Source organism: Abramis brama, assembly GCF_963993115.1.
Source record: "Abramis brama genome assembly, chromosome: 1".
Taxonomy (NCBI): Eukaryota; Metazoa; Chordata; class Actinopteri; order Cypriniformes; family Leuciscidae; genus Abramis; species Abramis brama.
In genome coordinates, this window is record NC_139963.1 from 24,585,477 (window position 1) to 24,602,995 (window position 17,519).

The 17,519-nt window shown below is 37.0% G+C and overlaps 1 protein-coding gene across 1 annotated transcript; it reads left to right on the plus strand.

Annotated features, from left to right (window-relative positions):
• Nucleotides 1–2,539: 2,539 nt before the first annotated feature.
• slc4a1a (solute carrier family 4 member 1a (Diego blood group)) lies at nt 2,540–16,165 on the plus strand. The gene is made up of 21 exons (XM_084086719.1): nt 2,540–2,721; nt 4,449–4,515; nt 4,643–4,698; nt 5,656–5,753; nt 5,843–5,889; nt 5,980–6,145; nt 7,500–7,635; nt 7,803–7,872; nt 8,269–8,311; nt 8,409–8,593; nt 8,723–8,924; nt 9,411–9,614; nt 10,715–10,863; nt 10,965–11,159; nt 11,319–11,567; nt 12,105–12,194; nt 13,315–13,481; nt 13,644–13,885; nt 14,046–14,215; nt 14,965–15,138; nt 15,437–16,165. The coding sequence occupies exons 2-21, from the start codon at nt 4,489–4,491 to the stop codon at nt 15,482–15,484; spliced, it is 2,718 nt and encodes a 905-aa protein (XP_083942845.1). The 5' UTR covers nt 2,540–2,721; nt 4,449–4,488; the 3' UTR covers nt 15,485–16,165.
• The last annotated feature ends 1,354 nt before the right edge of the window (nt 16,166–17,519 follow it).

The window sequence follows — 17,519 nt, forward strand, 5'->3', positions numbered from 1 at the left end:
GTACCAGGGCTGTAAACGCCGTTCCCCCAATTCAGAGTTTTCCCCACAATCCTAAACATTATTTCAATCCTTTCATAGATTTCAAATTAATGTCATTTAAATATACACAAGTAAATTCACACATTGTAATTTAGGAAATTTTATTGAAAATCGATATTTTTGTACTTTATTCCAAACGGGAAAAATTAGTAAAATCACTGTGATTTTTTTTTTTCTTATAACAGAACTGAAATATTAAGGTTGATGAGAGCCATGTAATTGTAATGGAAGTCTGTTTAAACTAAAAATAATATATATATATATATTAGTGTATAAAATGTATATACACTGTATACTGTGCAAAACCTTCCTGCAAAGCTACAGTACGGTGAAAAGTGTTGTAAAGTGAGAATGCTTTCAAAAATAAAATCACAAATTGAATTTATTTATGATTTAACTTCTATTAACTAAATCAAATCAATATATGGTGTAACGACCCTTTGCGTTTAAAAAGGCTTTTGTCCAGGTACACTTGTGCATAGTTTTTTCAGCTTTGAATGAATGTTTGGAAATGTAAACTGGTATTTCCTACTGACACACTACAGCAAAAGATATAAATAACTGACTTAAAACCATTTTTTTGGTGGGGGGGGGGGGGGGGGGGGGTATTAACATGCCTAAGACTTTTGCACAGTACTGTATATAAATATAAGTATATTATATTATATTATAAATATATAATTATATATAAATGGGGGGGTGGGGGGGTCACCTAAAATAAATAATCCATTCACATGTTCAAGTTCAAGTTCCGTTTATTTATAGAGCACATTTACTACCAGCTGTCAACCGACCAAAGTGCTGTACAATAATTACAATCAAATACACAATGAAACAATCAATGATAACTTGTAATCAATAAATACAAAAATCCAATTACATATTAAAAGCTGAATCAAACAGATGAGTTTTCAGAGCAGATTTAAACTCAGATAAAGTGGAAGCCATTTTAATTTGGATTGGGAGTTTGTTCCACAACGTGGGACCCGCCACTTCAAACGCTCTATTACCCCTGTTTTTCAAGCGGGTTCTGGGAATCTGAAGGAGGAATTTGTTTTCCGATCTAAGCCCTCGCTTAGGGGTAGGCCTATATAGGTGAAGTAGGTCTGACAGGTATAATGGTGCAAGATTATTTAGTGATTTGTAAACCAGTAATAGAATTTTATATTCAATTCTATGCTGAACAGGTAACACATGTAGGGATCTCAGAAGGGGTGTAACATGCTCAAACTTTTTACATCCCTTCAGGAATCTCGCTGCTGCGTTTTGAACGACTTGTAGGCGTGAAATTTGAGTCTTAGCAACACCATAATATAGAGTTGCAGTAGTCCAGCCTCGATGTTATGAAGGCATGGACAGCGACCTCTAAAGAGGCGTTAGAGAGAAAAGATTTAATTTTAGAGAGAGAGCGTAGATAGAAAAAGCTAGAGCCCACTACAGAGGCAATTTGCCTGTCAAATTTCAGACTGTTATCGATCATCAGTTAACAGTGATGAATGGTATAGCCGTTAATCATATAGCTGATATAGCTGATATAGCCGTTGGTATATCAGTTAACATGTGATGAATGGTCTAGCATCAACAAATATATTCCCATGAAAAACAAAACAAAATGTATTAAAATTGTTTTATTTGAAAATTTATTTTGCATTACATCCTAAGCACAACTAAATCGATCAGATGATGGGACAAGGCTTACAGTCCTGCTAATTACATCAGTAGTAAGACCACAAAGTACCCAGTAAGTAATTGGGTCCTTTTCACAGAATCATCACTCTAGAAGAAAAGTTCATCAGCAAATGACACACCCCAAATTATTGGTTTGTTTTACTTATTTCCAGTACTTTAACAAGCTCTCATTGGCTCAAGAGACAGCAGTGTTTCCGTGACTCAGTGGAAAAAGAGGTGACATGAAACTGATGTGAGGGCCGTGGAGGGGGAAACCTCTTCATGTGAAGGGAATCCCTAACCTCTACACAGCTTGACGTCAGAAGGCAAGATGCTTTTTTAATGATTAATGTGCCTTGCTAGTGATGAGATCCACATTAACACTGCACATAGATCTTTCTCTTTCTCTCTCTCTCTCTCTCTCTCTCTCTCTCTAAGTGTGTCAGAATTTGGCCATCATCCAGGTTAACTGTTACTGTTCTGGGAGTGGCTTGAGCATTGGGTTATTTATATTTGTTGTTGTTTTTTTGCATATAACTTCTTACCTTGGCAGCTAGCAATAAAGTGCACAATTCACATGAGCAAGCCCATGCATTTTTGAATTAGTCAAATGAAGATGCAGAATTAATTTAGGACAGGTAGCCTATCTGAGTCTGTACCATGCTTGTTAAACTATAGGCCTCAAACTCTTTCTCTCTCCTATGTTCTCTCTCTCACTGTTTTTGGGAGTGGTATTAGGGTTGGGGTATTCCTGCTGTAAGGTGGCCCCATCGATAAGGCTTTTTCTCTGATTATGGGGGTCTTATCACTCCTTCCCACCCCTGGGTGCTCTGCGCATGCTGTCGCTTTTCGGGTTGCCCCGCACTACGTGACTTTACGTCTTTCTCTCTTTTTCCATTACCCCCCCATCCCCACCCATGCCTTTTGAATCGGTCAGAGGTCAGTCTTGAGTTAGGCGCTCACAGTGTAGACGCGGACACCCAGCACAGACCCGCCAGGACCACCTGGACTCAGGTAAGGGTGTGTTGTGCTCTGTTAAACAGTCAGATTAAGTGTTTTTGAGAAGGTCTTAGTGGGCTAGAATGAGACAGTGGTCACTTGCAGACAGGGGGACACCTGCTAAAGGTCATTTTATGAGCAGGACAGATCCCATTGTTACTTGCAGCAGTAAATTATCAGTCATTTTACAAGTGTTGCTGGAAGAACTATGAAACTTTTTTATCATATATATATATATATATATATATATATATATATATATATATATATATATATATATATATGTATATTGTCTCTACTAATTATAGAGCTGTTTTCTAACTCTCTTAAAAGACTGAGCCTGAAAATGAGCTTTCATACTCGGTTTCTTATAGCTGCAGACTTTAAATGTATAACTCGTGTACACTTTCCGAAAAAGAAAAAAAAACAAGTAATCACATGTACTTTTTTAAGTACAAGCAACTTGGATGCTGAAGTCATTTAAACTTAAATTACATTAAACTGATTTAAACAAATGAGCTGAATTTTGATGAGTTAAAACAATGTAAAAACATATGTTGTCATAACTTATTGATCATATATTTTTGTGTAATGTGGATTTCAGCAATTCCAGGCTGTATAGTTGCTAAACACTTGTACAAATTTGTTTTCAAATCTAAAGATGATGAAATGTTACTGAAAATAAGCATTAAAAATGCATTCTTGTGTATTTTGTTTAATGGAAAGTGTTTAATTCTGTTTATGATTGTATTTGTTGTATATGTCTTGGTAATTAACCTACTGAGGGTCACATTGGTATATTTAACTAATTAGCTGAAAACAATTCTAGTAAACTATTTAAGGAAACATATGAAGACTTCAGATGCAAAAGCCTCTAAGTCTGTCTAAAGTTTTTGTTTAATGTTAACATTTTTATCAGGCTCCTATGTATAGGTTTCTTCCCAAGTACCGGCATTTCTGAATGGGCTGAGGCTGGGATTTAGTGAGTTTGAAGTGAAAGTATTTGATGAGCGTATAGTATGTGCGGAGAGCATTCACTCAATATTATTATCTCATTTTTGACAGAGGTGGCTTTTAGAGGCTTTTGCATCGGAGGTCTTCATATTCTCTTCTCCCTCCACTAGGTTCATCCTCACTCACAATGTTTAGCACAAGTCCCAGGAGGTTCTAGAAAACGTTGATAAATCCATTTTTATTTTAAAATGGGGAATACATTTGTGTTTACTATCTGTTGAAGTAGTTGAGAGGGCTTCGCCAAACCCCTCTGCTGCGCCCTATCTGCCTCTGTCCATGAGGAACAGAACAGTCCTTATCACACGATAGAAGTTCAGTCTTCAGATGATTGTCTGTTTGTGGCTCTTACACGCCCTTGTGCTAGTTAGGGGTGAGCCTCCGTTTTTGAGCCTCTGAAAGACTTGAAAACGGAGTTGTGATCTGATACTCAGTGTTTGCTTTTAAAAGAACTAGTCAAAGACATACAGAACATATAATTTTATGAATAATTTATATTTATATGTGCTATTACAAATATACTGTAAATATTTTAGGCAAATCGTATTAAGTAAAGAGAGTATGAGGCATGAGTTTACAGGTAAAACTCATTCTAGTTCTCAAGAACAGTGTGTTGAAATGATAACACTTTAATAAAGGGGAATACATGAATGAACGATAACCACTGCCTGTAGCAGGTGTGCAGGTCTTACAGTCTTACTGTGTTATTTTGTTTCTCTGTGTGAATGAAGGTTATGTGTGAGACTTTCTGACAGAAAGAAGACAGTCTCGATGATGGAAGCCATATCATTTGAAGGGGTGAGGAAAGCATCTCATAGCACATTAAGTGGTTGATGTACAATGATATTTTACATTTATAAATGCCATAAAGTGTAGTAAAACATTGTGTATCTCTCTCTCTCTCTCTCTCTCTCTCTCTCTATAGGACAATGACATGTCCTATGAGGACAGTGAGTCACCTCTACCATCTCCATTAACTTTGTGAGTATCATATGGACACACATAACACACATTGAGAGAAATGCAAATATAGTTGTGTCTGCTTCACTGTATTTGCATCACTTAATCCTGTCCTGGTCAGGTTACATCTTAAAATCAGGGGGGAAAATTTGAAGAAATAGTTTACACAAATTAAAATGCATTTTTATGGTGATTAACAACCCCAAACTGTCATGCCCATAGGGCATCCAGAAATTTTGATCTTTTTTTATATTTAAATGAGCATATTTTAGAGGAATTACAACATGATGTATAAATACTTTGCAATTTAAATAAATAAATAAAAATCAGTTTTCAAAAATCAGAATAAGGTTTTCCACATTACCATATTGAGTATTAATAACTGTCATCAAAGCAATCGCGCAATGCAAAACATCTAATTATTCCTTAAAAAACTGGAAAAATCTTTATTTTCATTTTGGGGTGATATGCTACAGATATGTTTTAACAAAATAGTATCCACATTTTATTTAATTATCAGTTATTGTATTTATATAGTAGTTTATTTTTGAGAAGCTAATCAGACATCTGAAAAAAAAAATCATCTTAAAACGTACTAATCATTTAAATCTCGGATTATTATTAAAAATTATTATTTGATAGGCTTTCATATTGAATTTCATGGGTAGTGATGAATGTGTGGCTTATTGTGCCCTGTCTCAAAAAAAAAAAAAGAAAAAAAAGACTGCACACTACACATTAGGACTACAGAGAGTAAAGATGTAAAATGTCGCGCCCTTGTGGCCGAGCGGGGCAGTGTGAGGGCTAGACAGAGTGAGGTTTATGTTTCTTGTATCAGGGATGGCTTGAGTCGCTTTATAAGACGATGGAGCTCAGCTTGGCCTATGGTGCATAAGATCTGGTGAGTGTGTGGAGCTGTGACAGTGGGTCTTTGCCCTGGTGTGTGTTGTAGTATGTGCTCTCTGTCGCCCTCTATAGGACACCCGGGGGACACAAAGGCAGCTATGACTTAGAGCAGATGAGGCAGCAGGAAGAACTGCAGCATCAGACCTTCACCTTCTCTAGAGACTTAGAGGGTGTGTTTGCCTTACACATGCATATATATAAAAACACAAACCTTAAATCTTCCTGGTTTGATACTCATTTTTTCCATCTCCCTTTTCAGCCGCTCGAAATACCAACACCAATGCCATCAAGAGAGGAGATGCAGAGGTGAAACACAGAAACAGATTAATTACTTACTTGCATATATTTGACTTCTTTTTAAAACACTTAATGAAACACTCTGTTTGTCCACCTCAGGCATACGTTGAGCTGAATGAGCTTCGTGGGGAGCTGTGGCAGGAAATGGGACGCTGGGTGGGTTATGAGGAGAACTTAAGCCCTGCCACGGGACAGTGGAGCCAGGCCCACATTTCCTATCTCACCTTTAAAAGCCTCATCCAACTCCGCAAGGTCATGAGCACAGGTGAGGCACCAAGTGACATGTTTCCTTTAACCTTTAGACCAGTGGGTCTCAAACTCAGTTCCTGGAGGGCCAGTGTCCTGCAGAGTTGAGCTCCAACCAGCTCCCTGGAAGTTTCTAGTAATCCTGAAGATCTTTATTAGCTGGATCAGGTGTGATTAATTAGGGCTGGAGCTCAACTCTGCAGGGAATGCATAATGAATATACTTCTAACAAAGGCCCATATCTCAACTAGAGCATGCTAATTCAGTGACTAAATCATGAAAAACACACCAAGCAAATCAAAGCTCTCTTTCAAAGTTTTTATGCTGACATCACACTTGTCACATGATGAAAATAATGAATGCTGTTTCAGATTATAAAGCAGACATATCACAATAAGTCCCCAACGATATCTGAAGGACCACCCCCCCCCCCCCCCCCCCCCACACACACACACACACACACACACACACACACACACTTTTTTTTAAACAAATGTACATCCATAGATTAAAATAAGTAACTAAAATAACTCTAATGAACATTTAAATCATTTAATTTTAGAATTTCAGAAGTTTGTCATTGAATTAAAATAGATTTTTGTTGGTTGTTTTGGCTCATATTAAATCATGTTTTGTCTTATTTTAAATCATTTTAAGACATCTTGAGGTTCCCTAATGCCCAGTACACATTGTTTGATTTTGGGCAGTCACAGACGAAAGATGACCAATCGTGGCTCCAAACGGTGGTTCTACATCATACAGTGAGAGAAGGTCAAAGACGGCCGTTGTCACGGTCTTGCGGCCAAAGATAGCCTGCGATCATTTTCTGACAGTTTCAGAAATTTAGCATGATCATCTCACATTGTGTTTGCTGCCACAACCTACGTCTACTGACTAGCCATTAAAAATGTAACATGAAATGGCGTATTGATCAACGTGACATTGAGCTAAAACGTAAACTTACCTCAAGCTCCATTTGCAAAATTGGAATGCCAAGTTGGCCTTTTTTCCCTAGCCATGACCGTGTCCATATTCTCTTTCACTTCTTTCTCTTTTTTTCAGCACACATTAAAACCACAATTGCCAAAGTGCGATTCATATTTGTTTACCACTAGCGCATGCTGATGACATTTTATTCTTCTATACTAACTACGATTCAATAGGTGTCATCATCGTACAGTCTACATACATGTCGTACCCAAGTTTATTAGATCCATGTTGTACAGTGTGATCACATTTGTAATAATCTTATTGGATTGCTGAAATCGCACTGTCTGTAGCAAGCATTAGAAGTTTGCATGGGACCCCTAGTGGACCCCGGAATTGGTCTATGGTGACAGATGAATATTCATTTTTACAATGACTGTAACCAGGGGCGGTGCTGCTTGATGTTGATGACAGCAGCTTATCAAGCATTGGTCAGAAGATGGTGGAACAGCTTCTGCTCAAAAAAGAGATCCGGCCCACGGACCGTGACGCTCTTGTGGCCATACTGCAACGCAAGCGCACGTAAGGCTCCTCATTATCTCTGCAGCTTTGTGTTTGTGTATGTGGAGGAAAGTTATGTTTTTTTGTTATTATTATTTCAGAGATCCATATTAATTGGTATATAAGTCACAGCTCTATATGACTGTTTATGGATATAAACTTTATGACTCATTGTTTCTGCTTTACAGTCAATTAGAGCCTATTTCAGCCCCTGGTTCAGCAGACATAGAGCTGCAAACATTCTCAGTCAGCAAACAGGTATCTATCTATCTATCTATCTATCTATCTATCTATCTATCTATCTATGTCCGTCCATCCATCCATATGGATCAACCTATGATTTCCCACTGATTTTTAAGCTAGGGTGGAGACAAGACCAGGATATCCTGCTTGTTAAATTTATTTTGTCCTTTCAGTTTTAGACTTTTTAAACGCTCAGTCAGATTCTGTCGGTTTTTTAGCATCCAAACAATTAAAAACTCAACATAGCCTCAAAAAATAAAAAAGGGAACATTCCAGTACAGTTTTCCAGACCCATCGTGAAGGACTTCATTTAAAATATTGTAAAAAAAATAATTTTGCCTTTATTCTACGTTAGTATGTTGCTCTGCTAGTTTCAAATACTGACTTTTGCACTGTTCTGTTCATCCTCAGCGAGACATGGTTGATCGTGTGGAGGCCTCTGTGGTTTTATCAGGTGAGTGTGCATTAATTTTTTATTCTGTATTGAAATGATTGTTCTTTATTTTCCAGCACATTGCATGCTCATGTTTCTTCACTCCTTCTCTCTCAAGGTGTGGTGGAGAACCTCCAGAAACCAGTGGTAGCATTTGCACGTCTGCGGGATTCAGTGGTGATGGAAGGGGTTCTGGAAGCTCCAGTTCCAGTTCGTTTTGTCTTCTTCCTGATGGGACCCAGTCACAGCGGCATGGACTACCATGAGTGTGGCCGGGCCATGGCATCACTAATGGCCGACTGGGTAAGGAGGAATTTTGGATTTTGCACTGAAATGTTATTGAATGAATATATATATATATATATATATATATATATATATATATATATATATATATAAAATGTCTCATCTTCATTCTGTACCTGCAAACAGGTGTTCACTCTGGAGGCTTACTTGGCCACAAATGAGAGGGATCTGACCAATGCCATGGCAGACTTCATGGACTGCAGCATTGTGATCCCACCCACAGAAATCCAGGATGAGAGCATGCTGAAGCCAATCATCAACTTCCAGAAGAAGATGCTGCGTGATAGGGTCCGCCCAAATGACACCAGACTCATGGTTGGGGGCAGAGGTCAGTCTTCACAGAATGATAAGCTGTTGATACAGCTTTATTCATTTAATTTGACATTTAAATCTCTACACATCCTTTGCTCCACTTGTGTGTTTGTTTATTAAATAATGTGAATAATCTGATGTTAATCAAATAATTTGTTGATACTTTGAGCTACCAAAATGAGTATTGTACTTTCAGCTCCATTTAACACAATTTACAGATTGTAGATTCCATATGCAGATTCACTGGATTTGGTCATCTTTCTCAGGAGCAAAATTGTATTAATTATAATAATTTTAGTTCTAGGATGCTGGTCCTGCATCCCTGCAAAATATTTAACATAGTTAGACTCACATTTACATTTAGTAGCAATGCCTAGTTCAGACATGTATGCAGTTTAGATGAATCAATCATGACAAGGAACAGTCCTTCTCTTTCATTATCTAGACCATCCTAATGTAACTGGAATTACATCCAATGAATTGTACTTAATTGTTTGTTTAGCCCCAACTGGACCTGAGAAACCACGGGAGGATCCACTGGCCCGTACCGGCTATCCGTTTGGTGGAATGGTCAAAGACATAAAACGCCGCTACAAGTATTACCTTAGTGACTTCAAAGATGCACTGGACCCTCAGGTGCTGTCTTCTGTCATCTTCATCTACTTCGCTGCCCTTTCTCCTGCCATCACCTTTGGAGGACTTCTTGGTAAGTACATTCACTGCAAGCCCTGACTAATCACACCACTGAGAAAGATCTGAAATGACACTGTCATTAAGCAGCTGGTCCTGGTCCACATTTCATCTTAGCCTGGCCAAGAATTGCCCACCTAGACAGGATGAAATCATTAAAGGGATACTCCACTCAAAAAATCTAATTCCTTACCATTTTCTCACCATCATGCCGTCCCAGTCCCAGATGTATATGGCTTTCTTCCTTCAGATGAACACAAACAAAGTGTGAAGTGGTACGTCAACAAGCTTTACAATGTGCTGACATTTACTTAAAAGCATGATCTTGCGTATGACAGTTGGCCAGAAGCGATTGTTAATTGATTTGCTTGGTGTATAGTTTTTCTTACACACACCTATCATTTTGCTTCAGAAGAAATTGATTCATCAACTGTGGTCATGTGGATTGCTGTTGTGTTCACGCTGTATGGTTTTTGAAGAGTCAACTTTGGAAGTTCTGTACACTTGCAATATGTGAACATGGACCGCAAAATCAGTCACATGGGTCTTTTTTTTTAAAATTGAGATTTATACATCATCTGCAAGCTGAATAAATAAGCTTTAAATTGATGTATGGTTTGTTAGATTAGGACCATATTTGGCAGAGATACAATTATTTGAAAATCTGAAATCTGAGGGTGCAAAAAAATCGAAACATTGAGAAAATCGCCTTTAAAGTTGTCCATTTATGTTCGCGATTGTGCTGCATTCACTCACAAAAATACATATTTTATATATTTATGGTAGGCAATGTACAAAATATCTTCATGGAACATGATCTTTACTTAATATCCTAATGATTTTTGGCATAAAAGAAAAATCAATAATTTTGACCCATACAATGTTTTGTTGTCTATTGCCACAAATATACCTGTGCAACTTGTGACTAGTTTTGTGATTCAGGGTCACATATATGGACCCACAGAGATGGATTATTTTTCTAAAAAAAATTCATTTGCGCTTAAGAAAGAAATCATATACATCTGGGACTGTATGAGGGTGACTACATGATAAGAGAATTTTAATTGTTGGGTGGAGTATCCGTTGAACTAACATCTCTCCATTTCTCTATTTTAGCGGATAAGACGGAGCATATGATGGGGGTCTCTGAGATGATGGTTTCTACCTGCGTGCAGGGTGTCATCTTTTGCCTGTTTGCGGCTCAACCAGTTCTCATCATTGGGTTTACCGGTCCATTGATGGTGTTTGAGGAGGCCTTCTTTCAGGTGATGCTTTTATCAGAGAGAATTGGTATTTAACTAGGTAGATTATTACCATCTGTATGACTTTTCTCATCCATCTAAACACTTTCATCTTTCCCATTCAGTTCTGCAAGTCTAATGGCTTTGAGTACATTGTGGGCCGTGTCTGGGTGGGCATGTGGTTGATCATCATTGTGGTGGTGATGATGGCAGTGGAGGGGAGCTTCCTTGTTCGTTTCATCTCGCGCTTCACCCAGGAGATCTTCTCCATCTTGATCTCTCTCATTTTCATCTACGAGACCTTTTCCAAGCTGATCAGGGTATGTACAGGCTTTCAAATGCACACACACTTCGTTTGATTAGATCATATAATTTGTCCTCAAATCTTCTTATTTTTTCTCGATAAGAAATTATTGTAAAAAGCGCTATATAAATAAATGTGACTTGACTTGACTATACTTTGTTTTCTTGCTCCTCAGATTTTCAAAGCGCACCCTTTAATTTTGAACTACGAACACTTGAATGAAACCTTGGAAGACCCCTTCCACCCTGTCAAATTGATTATCAACATCACAGAGCATCCTGATGGCAATATTACCGAACAGCATGCGATAATAGAGAGAGCATATCCCAACACCGCCCTGCTGTCCATGTGCCTTATGTTTGGATGTTTCTTCATTGCAATGTATCTCCGTGGTTTTAAAACTAGCACCTACCTTCCTGGCCCCGTGAGTATGCCCAGTTTACTTCTTTCTTTTTTTTTTAAACCAGAGGTCTTCAATCCTGCTCCTGGAGGGCCACTGTCCTGCAGAGTTTAGTTCCAGCCTGCTTCAGCACACCTGCCTTTGAATATTCAAATTATTCTGAAGAGCTTGATGAGCTGATTCAGGTGTGTTTGATTAGGGTTGGAACTAAACTTTGCAGGACAGTGGCCCTCCAGGAGCAGGATTGAAGACTTCTGATTTAAACTCTGATACTGCTTAGCCGAAAACAGGTTCAAAGTTTCAAACAATAATGATGTTTTAATCAGTAATAGTGTGTTCTGGGGGAAAAAATTCAAGAGGCATTTTAGCAGATTGATTTTTTAACAGATTACAGATTGTACAATCCAACCAAATAAAAGCCTTTAAATGTATTTAATACTCCACATTTTATTTCATTTTAATGTATTATCTGTAGTGTTGCCGAGGAAGGTTGGAACAAAATTTAAAACAAAAAGCTTATATTTCAGTTCATGTTACTAATAAAACACTGTACACCACCAGATCCGACGAATGATTGGAGATTTTGGTGTCCCCATCGCCATCTTCTTCATGATCGCTGTGGATATCAGCATCAGCGATGCCTACACACAGGTTAGCCAAACACTTCCTGTTGCATTGTTCAGAGACGTGTAATTACAGTTTTTACATTCTCTGAACTGTAAGTGCAGTTGTCACAACTGTTTATGGAACATCACAACATGTCTGAAAAATGTTACTCACCTACAACATTTAATTCATGCTTCTAAGCCTAGTAATGGTTTCAGTAAATTGGCCAATGCCATCAAAAGTGTCATCATGTGAGCCATACTGCTCAAAATGTTTTGATGGTTTTTCACCATGCAGTAACCCTTGAAATGTTTGTTATAATATACAAAATTCATTTTTGTACTATTTTTATTTTTGACACAGTCTGCTTTAGATACAGATGTCAACAGTAGGTAAAGGTTTAATGAAGTCAATGTTGTTGTACGGAGAAAAATAATATGAACATTTGTATGTATGCACTAGCTTTATTTTTGTAGCAATGTGTTGAAACAGAAAATTCATATTTGCATTTTCACATTTCTTATATTGAAGTCATAAATAGAGAACAGAAATTGTCCCCAAAATGGCAAGTACAGAAATAAAAAAAAACCTATATATATCTCCTCACAGTATGTAACATACAAGATCCATCTTCCACGTGCATGTAGCTGCTGTGATGATCAAAATGGTGGTGATTTGTTCTAGGCAAGCTCTATGCTTCCAAACTTGATTGGCTTATTCCTACTGTGATTCCTCCTGTATCATTACTATGGCAGGTCATTAGCAATGGCAAATTTAGTAGACATCACAAACATCCCATGTCATAGATATTTATGGAATAAACGTATGTCTGACAGATTTTTAATGAATCATTTTGCATGTGATGGCTCACACAATGAAAGAATGTTGTAAAGCATACGACAAGTTCACTGGGAATCAAGTTTTGATCAGCAAACCATGCTCTTTAGTTATTGTGCAAATTGTAGACAGTTGTAATTACTCTTTTGCACGTGCCTAGATTTGAACCTATTATTTGAGCCAAAGCGATTATGAAAAACTGTAAAAGTCCCTAGTGAATGAGCTAATGAAGACAAACATGTTTCATAGATACCAAGACTTTCTGGGATTTTGACCATTATAACAGATGATGTCTCATGTTCTAACTTCTATTTACTTCCTGCTTTAGAAACTGGTGGTGCCAAAGGGGCTGACCGTGTCCAACACGTCTGCTAGAGGTTGGCTCATCAATCCACTGGGTGAGAAGAAGCCATTCCCTGTCTGGTTGATGTTCGCCTGTGTTGTCCCTGGCTTGTTGGTCTTCATCCTAATCTTCCTTGAGTCCCAGATCACCACGTGAGTTCCTCACTCATAAAGATATTCAGAATAGAATACTGGGTGAAGACACATAAAGTAAACAGCAAGTAGATGTAACCAAATGAAGATTAATGCAAGGATTTTGGTCATCCTTGGTGTTGCTGCACTGCCTTTACCACCTTACTTTTCCTTACCATCCAGGCTGATTGTGAGTAAGCCTGAGAGAAAAATGGTCAAAGGCTCTGGTTTCCATCTGGACCTCCTGATTTTGGTGTTCTTGGGAGGAGCTGCCTCTATCTTTGGTGTCCCCTGGCTCAGTGCTGCTACAGTGAGATCTGTTACCCACGCCAACTCTCTGACTGTCATGACCAAAGGCACCAGACCGCAGATTGAACGTGTGCTAGAACAAAGAGTCAGTGGTATTTTGGTGGCCGTGATGGTTGGTGAGTTCCAAGCCCTTACTCTGAAATACTGACACTAAATAAATGTTTAAACAAAAGCAATTCGCTTTTATTGCATTTTAAAAATATGAAATTGGCATTATAATACTTAATAAAATGTTATTGAACAATACACGTAATAGTAATAATTTCTCACCCATAGGGGTCTCGATTCTCATGGAGCCCATCCTGAAAATGATACCTATGACGGCTCTGTTCGGGATCTTCCTCTATATGGGTATCACTTCCCTGAGTGGCATCCAACTTTGGGACCGTATGCTTTTGCTTATTATGCCAAAAAAGCATCATCCACCTGTTCCATTTGTCACCCGTGTAAGATTTATTTATGGACACATATACACTACATGGACAAAAGCACACTGCTGTAAAAAAGTATCAGTCCACTTTTATTTTGAAAGAAATTAATGCTTTTAATCCGCAAGAAAGCATTTAATTGATCAAAAGTGACAGTAAAGACATTTATAATGTTACAAATTATTTCTATATTAAATAAATACTGTTCTTTTGAACTTTCCATCCCTCAAATAATCCTGAAAAAAAAAGTCACAAAAATATTAAGCAGCACAACTGTTTTCATCATTGATAATAATAGGAAAAGTTTCTTGAGCAGCAAACCATCATATTAGAATGATTTCTGAAGGGTCATGTGACACTGAAGACTGGAGTTATGATGATGAAAATTCAGCTTTGCCATCACAGGGATACATTACATTTTAAAATATATTCAAATATATATATATATATATATATATATATATATTTTTTTTTTTTTAAGTTATTTTAAATTGTAAAAATAATTCACAATATTACTGTTTTCACTGTATTTTTGGTCAAATAAATGCAGTCTTGGTGAGCAGAAGAGACTGATTTCAAAAACATTAAAAAACACTTACTTTTGAAGGGTAGTGTGTGTGCGTGGACATCATCAAACCCAATAATTAGAAGGGAGTGTCCACATACTTTTGGCCATGTCTAGTAATCTCATCTATTGCTCCAACCATCGATCTAACTACAGATATCTCTCTCTCTCTCTCTCTCTCTCTCTCTCTGTTTCTCAACAGGTGCCGACTATGCGTATGCACCTGTACACTTTGATCCAAGTGATGTGTTTGGTGATTCTGTGGGCAGTAAAATCTAGTACGTTTTCACTTGCCCTGCCCTTTGTCCTGATCCTCACGGTCCCTCTAAGAATGTTCATGACCGGTCACGTCTTCACTGTCATGGAAATGAAATGTGTAAGTCTCTCTTTTATAGCGCTAAAGCAAGAAATGCACATGAATGCACTTTTCACCCACCATGTCTTAATAGAAAAACAAAGCCACTTATCTGTATAGCCTAAATTATATGATGCCATCATGTTGTACATATAATGTACTGAGATTTATAATTATTATATTCTTGATTGTATTAATAATAGATTGACAGAAATATTTTTAAGATTTATCCCAAGAATGTTGACATGCTTTCATTAATCACAGCCATTTCATTTTTATCTACTGTTTATTTATGACTGCATATTTCATCCTTTTACAGCTGGATGCAGATGATGCAAACGTGAAATTTGATGATGAGGATGACTAAAATAACCCCAAAACCTCTTTGGACGTCTTTCTTGATTCTTGAATCCAAGCCACTATGAATTCATCTTACTGTGTGCATTACATGATAACCTTTTGCTTATATTTGTATCTGTTGTACATTCAAATTTTAACTGAACAAATCTCAGTGTTTCTTTTATGAAAGTTTTAGAATGCAATTAATGCACACCTAAAATTCATAAACTGTTCATATACATTCCATAGTTGTTTATGACAATATTTTCTTACTTTTTCATTGAACATTCTTTTTCACATTACATTTTATTAATTTTGTGTGTTTGTGTGCCTGATAAGACTTTTTTGTTTTTTGGGATTTATATATCATGGTGTTTATTTATTTAATGTATTCAGAGTTTCATGCAAAAAAAGATCGTATGCCAGTGTGAAGCATGTCAACCACACACCAGCTCGAATGTAAATCCCATCCTGCTTTAACAGCTGATACCTATGCAAAATGTGCCTTTGCATTTTTTATGAGAATTTCAGGGACTTCATACCTGTAAATATAATAGGCTAACAAATACAGAATTTTAGCTATATAGGTTACTATTGCAAAGATTGAATACCTTTGAGTATAAATGAATAGTTGATTTTATGTGTGCTTGGTCTGTTATGCTGTGTGACTTTGTTTAATGATTAAAATTCTTTAAAACATCCACAATAATTGTTTGTAAACAGGCCTTACACTCCTGTACTAAATTGCAAGCACATCCACATCTCCAGTTGTTGCCCGGCTTCACAGGAGGTCTGTGCGGGCCTGACTCACCCAATCATGAGCTTGGCCCACCCTGGCAAGCAACAGCCTCATCCTTCCCAAGTGTCCAGCCTGTTCTGAGAGCCCTCTGACCTATAGCTTACATGTTAGAGCTGGACCATAATCTGAATATTAGCAGGTTTTCATATTTTGAATTTAACCCTTACGCTGTGTTGAAAACCCTAATACCTTTTGTGTTCCTGGTCAAAAATGACCAGCCTTTTAAACATTTCTTGTAAATCGATCGTTATGCTATATTATCACAGAATAGCAGATTCATTCTTTTTGTCAACTTTTTTTTTTCAATTAGGACAATTATTTTTTCAAACTGATTGATCTTAGGTCTCATTCTGAGCCTCATTGATCTGAGGATAAAGTTCCGCTCTGTGAAAAAGAAAGCCTGTAATACTCAAAATTGTTTGTTTGTGTACATGAACGTGTGTGTGTGTGTGTGTGTGTGTGTGTGTGTGTGTGTGTGTGTGTGTTTGAGTGTCACATGTAAATATGTGAACATGAACATGCTCCTGAACACTAAATGTTTGTTTTATTTTCGATCTCCCCCTTCATTTTCAATGGATGGTTATTTTTTTGATCAATGAGGCCTACAATCAGTCAGTTTAAAAAATGAATACAAAACCTTTACTAATTTTAAAAAAAAAAACAAGTTGACAAAAAGACTGAATCCAATGTGTGGTGATAATATGCCATAATGAGAGATTCATCGGGTAATTTTGTCCAGGAACACCGTGTAACAAGGTGAAAAAAATCACAAAAAAGTACAAAAATAAGCCATGATTTTTTTTATTTTTGTCATATTGTCACTGAATAGTATATCTACACATTACTAACTATACTAACATTTTTGAAAGAAGTCTTTGCTCACTAAGGTTGTATTAATTTGATCAAAAATACAGTAAAAAAAAAAAAAAAATGTGAATAGTTCATTACAATTTAAAACAACTGTTTTCTAATCTGTTTTAAAATGTAATTTATTCCTGTGATCAAAGCTGAATTTTCAGCATCAATACTCCAGTCTTCAGTGTCACATGATCCTTCAGAAATCATTCTGATATGATTTGCTGCTCAAGAAACATTTATTATTATTATTATTATTATCAATGTTGAAATCAGTTGTGATGCTGAATATTTTTGTGGAAACCATGATACATATTTTTCAGGATTCATTGATGAGTAGAAAGTTCAAAAGTACAGAATTTATTTGAAATAGAAATAACTTTTGGTCAATGTAATGCATCCTTGCGAA